Source organism: Petaurus breviceps, unplaced genomic scaffold, assembly GCF_028583685.1.
Source record: "Petaurus breviceps papuanus isolate PSGF00001 unplaced genomic scaffold, PetGlider_PUasm1.0 173, whole genome shotgun sequence".
In the NCBI taxonomy this organism is placed as follows: Eukaryota; Metazoa; Chordata; class Mammalia; order Diprotodontia; family Petauridae; genus Petaurus; species Petaurus breviceps.
The window spans coordinates 1,588,963-1,594,030 of record NW_027185759.1 but is presented as its reverse complement, the minus strand read 5'-3'; the positions used below and the strand labels follow the sequence as shown (position 1 = coordinate 1,594,030).

The 5,068-nt window shown below is 50.1% G+C and overlaps 1 protein-coding gene across 1 annotated transcript in view; it reads right to left on the bottom strand.

Moving 5' to 3' along the window:
* Positions 1 to 3,545: 3,545 nt before the first annotated feature.
* Positions 3,546 to 5,068, bottom strand: part of LOC138157913 (very long-chain specific acyl-CoA dehydrogenase, mitochondrial-like) — a gene marked incomplete at its 5' end in the record, with an annotated part of 25,835 nt that continues 24,312 nt past the window's right edge. Inside the window, one exon of the mRNA XM_069083682.1 lies at positions 3,546 to 3,725. Within this exon, the coding sequence (XP_068939783.1) occupies positions 3,588 to 3,725 (138 nt within the window). The remainder of the gene's footprint in view (positions 3,726 to 5,068) is intronic.

Genomic DNA, 5,068 nt, shown 5'->3' with positions numbered 1-5,068 from the left:
CTGTCTCTCTCCTCTCTTCTCTCTCTGTCTCTGTCTCTCTGTCTCTCCCTCTCTCCTGGTTCTCCAGACCTCCCTCTCTGATCACTCCTTCTCTGTCTCCTTTTCTGGATTCTCCTCCAGATCACGCCCTCTAACCATAGGTGTCCCTCAGGATCTTTCCTGGGCCCTCTTCTTTTCTCCTTCTATACATGGTGACCTCATCATGGATTTAAGGACTATCTCTGTGTTGATGGTTCTCAAATCTACCTATCTTGCCCCCAACCTCTCTGCCAACCTTCACTCTTTCATTTCCAGCTGCCTTTCAGACATCTCAAATTGTAAGTCCAGTAGACATCTTAAATTCAAAATGTCCAAAACAGGACTCACCATCTTTCCCCCTAAGCCCTCCCTTCCTCCTACCTTCCTGCACCCTCAGGCTCTCCCAACCTGGGAGTCTTCCTGGACTGTCTCTCAACCCCAGGTCCAAGCTGCGGTCAAAGTCCATCAATTTCACCTGTGTACCACCTCTTGTTGATTTCAGCTGTGCAACATTCTTGCCCACAGAGCATTTCTGGCGTTTCTTGTCAATTTCCCCTTTGCAGCATCTTATTTCGTAAGTTTCACTTTTGAAAAGTCTCTCCAGTAGCCCTTCCTCTCCTCTGACCTGCCCCTTCCTGGTGCAGACCCTCATCATCTTATACCTGGACGGTTGCATAGTTGCTGGGGGCGGGGGCGGGGGGGCGGGGTCTGCCTGCCTCAGGCCTCTCCCCCTCCAATCTCCCCTTCATTCAGCCACTATAGTGATATTCCTACAGCACGGGGTCTGACTATGTCACTCTCTTGCTCAATAAATTCCAGGCGTTCCCTGTGACCTCCGGGATCAAACAGAAAATGCTCTGTTGGGTCTGCAAAGCCCTTCACAGACTGACCCGCTTCCCTTCCAGTCTCCTCATACCTCACTCCCCCTACGTCCTCTTGGATCCAGGGACCCTGACCTCCTGACTGCTCCTCAAACAAGACCCTCCATCTCTGGGCTCTGGACATTTTCTCCAACCGTCCCCTAGCCTGGAAGGCTCACTCTCTTTCTCTCCACATCCTGACCTCCCTGGCTTCCTTTAAGTCCCAACTAAAATTCTATTTTCTGTAGGAAGCCTGTTATTATCCCGTTTATCCTGTTCACGCTTGCTTTGTATATATTGTTTGCATGTTGTCTCCTCCATTAGACCGTAAGCTCCTTGAGGGCAGGGGTGGTCATCTGCCTCTTTTTATATCCCTATCACTTAGAATTTTGCCCGACATAGTAAGGGCTTAATAAATGTTTACTGACTCACTTTACAGTTTTCAACACTCTTGAAGTGAATGGAATTGTGGGAGAAGAGAGACGGGAGAGCTGGGTTCTAGTCTTGCCTCTGCTTCTTAGTAGCTGTGTGACCATGGGCAAGTCACTTGGTCTCTGTGATCCACAGAATGGGGAGAACACCTGGGAAGAATACCCACTGTTGTCTCAAGGAGGCACATTTAAGACCTTGAATCACCCCAGAAATCTGAGCAGTCTTCGTTATTTATAGCAGCCTCGTGTGGGGCAAGTACTGAGTTAATGTTGAATGAGTGAAGAAGGGACTGTCACAGGTAGAGGCCCAGTCCCAGGAAGGTCCAGAAGCAGCCTCACCACCATGCAGACAGCACTGAGTCAGGCTGCCTTCGCTGTGGTCACGCTCTTGGATTTCACAGAGAATGGCCCAGTGTGCAGGGGCATCCTGGACTCAGCGAGTCCCTCACAGGGCCCCAGTGTCTGCATCCTCAGAGGACCTCAAAGAGCTCTCAGTTCTCCTGGACAAAAGGGAACCTGCTGATGAGGAGGGACCAGGCTTTGGCAGCTTCCGTGGGGGCCCCTGCATCCCTCAGCCTCTGGAGAAGGCACTGTTATTTTCAGAGTCAAGCCATGTGGGGCTCTTTGTTGGCCAGTGGAACAATAGAGGCCAGAGATGGAATCCTGGAATTCTGCAAGGGATTTGGGGCAAGAGACCCTCAAAGAGGGGCCTGTAGGAGCTGAACTCCTGTGGGTCACAGCCCCAGAGCAGGGAGGGAGGGATGATTCAGGCTTGGGCCCATTATGTTGCTGGGGAGACAAAGTGAAGGAAAGCACACGGGGCGCTGAGAGAACCAAAAGGGACTTAGAAGCCCTTCATCTTCCCTACTCCCACCCCTACTTTACAGATGAGAAAACTGAGTCTGGGGGCTCAGATGGCCTAGAGCTGTAGATCCTGAGTGAAAGGAGCATGAGAGACCATCTCTGCAGAGCTGACGGTGCCATGCCCTCTAAATGTGCACTGCCACCCCGCTTCACAGATGAGGAAGCAGAGACCCAGAGTGGAGCTGGAGGAACCTCAGAAGACAGCTTTTCAAATGAGGAAACTGAGGCCTGGGAGGTCAATGAGGTCATGCGCTCCAGACCACACAGGTTGGAGTGGCAGAGGTGAATCCAGACCCAAATCTGCCCCTGCTGCCTGAGGTCTCGGGGCAGAGTCTGACTCAGGGTGCCTCACCATCCTTTGGGGAGGCTAGAGAGGGAGACAGAGAGGGGGAGGCTGCAGAGATCCTCAGGCTTGCTTCTCCGGGAGGTGGGGAGGGTGAGTCCCTGAGCCTAAGTGGGAGCTGGAGCCACAGTAAGAAACGATGCAGAGCTGGGATGAGCAGCAAACTGGAAGGTCGGGGGCCATATGAGCTTGTCCCATTATGGGGCAGCCTCCGTTCAGGATAGCACTTTAAATCTGAGTGACTCTGTAGGTCCCTGACAGGTGGGGCCCGACAGACAGGTGCTTCAATCCCAAGCAATCATGAGTTCTTTCTCTTTTTAGGGGAACTTCACCCCCAGGGAAAGACCCTAAGTCCTGATCACCATTCAAAATGCCTGGGAAGTGGAACAAAGCAAAGAGGGTGGGAGAGTTGTCTTGCCGATTTCTACAACTTCTACGTGTGAGTGCTGAATCCTTTGCATTTTTGGTTGGGCTAAATAAAGCCTGTCTTTTATTTAATGCTCTGTCACTCTGAGTGCTTGCATGGGAGCTGAGGGCTCTTTTGGTTTAGAAATTCAGATATGGGGGGCAGCCAGGTGGCACAGTGAGTAGGAGCACTGGCCCCAGTGTCGGGAGACCTGGGATCGGTTCCAGCCTCAGACACTCGGCACCCGCGCGCACACACACACACACACACACACACATGCACACAAATAACTGGCCGTGTAACCCTGAGCAAGTTACTTAACCCCGATTGCTTTAAAAAAAAATTCAGATGAGAGTCAAATTCTAATGTTCCTAAAGGAAATCTTGATCAGAGGTAAAAAAGAGGCCAGAAATGTCCCCGTTTTCAGCTCCTCCAAGGCACTGCACAGCACCTACCTAGTACAGTGCTTAGGAAGGGAGAGGCTTGTGGAGCCGGAGCCCCCAGAAAGCCCACAGCATGAGCAGAGCAGCCCAGATTCTGAGCTACAATTCCTCACAGTCAACGACCTCGGTAAGAGCTTGTAATTTTATTGTTTTTGCTAGCTTCTCTACAAGTGCTCAGGGTGGAGTCCAGCCTCAAGCGCACTCCAGGAGGAGAATCTCTTTTCAGAAGCCCACCGGGCCAGAATATACAACTCCTCCATTCCTCACAACTTCATTAGAAATCGTCTTCATGTTCTGGTACGAGTAGTTCCAACTGGAGGCTTTCACCGCCTTGAGATTCCATCGAACACGTTCAGAGGCCTAAGGGAGAGAAGGAGCCCCCCAGGCCCTCTCAGCTCAGCAGCTAAACTGCTTAGGCAGCCTGTTAATGAACACTGATGGGGTATAGGCCCCCCCCCAACTTCCTCAGAACACTCCCACATGGACTTGGGTTCACCTGAGGTCCATCTCAGTATAATCCTTTCAACTGCCCTAGGCTGTGGCTTTGACTCTGCCCCAATCTCCAATTCTGTTACCTGTGACCCAGCCTAGCCCTTGTCTGCACCTGGCCCTACCCTAATTCTACACCTGCCACTCTTTAATTCTTTCTAGACCCCTTCCACAAGGCCCAAGTGTTCCCCTGGGGCACCTGGCACTTCTGGGTCCTTCTCTGTTCCCTCCCACTCACCCCAGACTATCTGGTCACTCCTAGATCCTTCCCATAGTCTTTCTGTATGTAAGGTCCATCCTGCCCCTCCATTCAATAGAGCAGATTCAGTAAGAGTCTGGTCAATATGGCAGATTTTTAGAATCATGCCCACCCTGACTGGTGTTCTAATAAACCTTGTTATTGACTGAAAGAAGGCTTGAGCCAAATTCATTCTAGGCAGGACCTGTGCATTGCTGTTTCAGGGTCCCAGCACCCCTAAACCTCAACAAGATTAGCCACCATTTCAAAAAACAAATGTATTCACATGCAGACAGACATGCACACCAAGCACCCACTTCTCCTGGAAGTCAGCCAGCTCAGAACTTAAATCCCCCCACAAAAGTGGGTTCTAATTGCTTGGTTCAGAGCAGTTTTCTAAAAAGCTACCCAACCTGTCCTCAACTAATCTTTCCAGCTTCATTGGACGTGATACCCCTTCTAGGATTCAGCTAAATTGGCCTTCTCTCTGCTCCACACAGAATCCCCTCAGCTGCCCCCTCCATCCCTGGGGTACAGCCCTCCTTACTCCACCTAATAGAATGGAGGCATCAGACTCCAGCAGAAACAGATCCCTGGAGGTCATGTAGTGACTTAGAAAACCACAGATTTACATCGCCTATGTTGTTTTGTATTGGCATTGATTTTGTTCCACATTTCCTAAATATACTGTAATTGGACTGTACTTAGCAGTGTTGCTGACACCTGTTGTGCCACGCTGGCACCTCCATTTTGATTCTCCCACTTCCCCTCCTTCCAGTGCCCTTTTATTTAGTTATCTTATAGTCCATTTATATTCACATATACTTTTATGTGTACCGTGTTTCCCCGATAATAAGACACTGTCTTATTAAATTTTTTGGACAGAAAAACACCAGAGGGCTTATTTTCAGGGGAGGGCTTATTTTAATGAACATTGACAGCAATTTTAATAAACAGGTAAATGTGAACAAAAAAA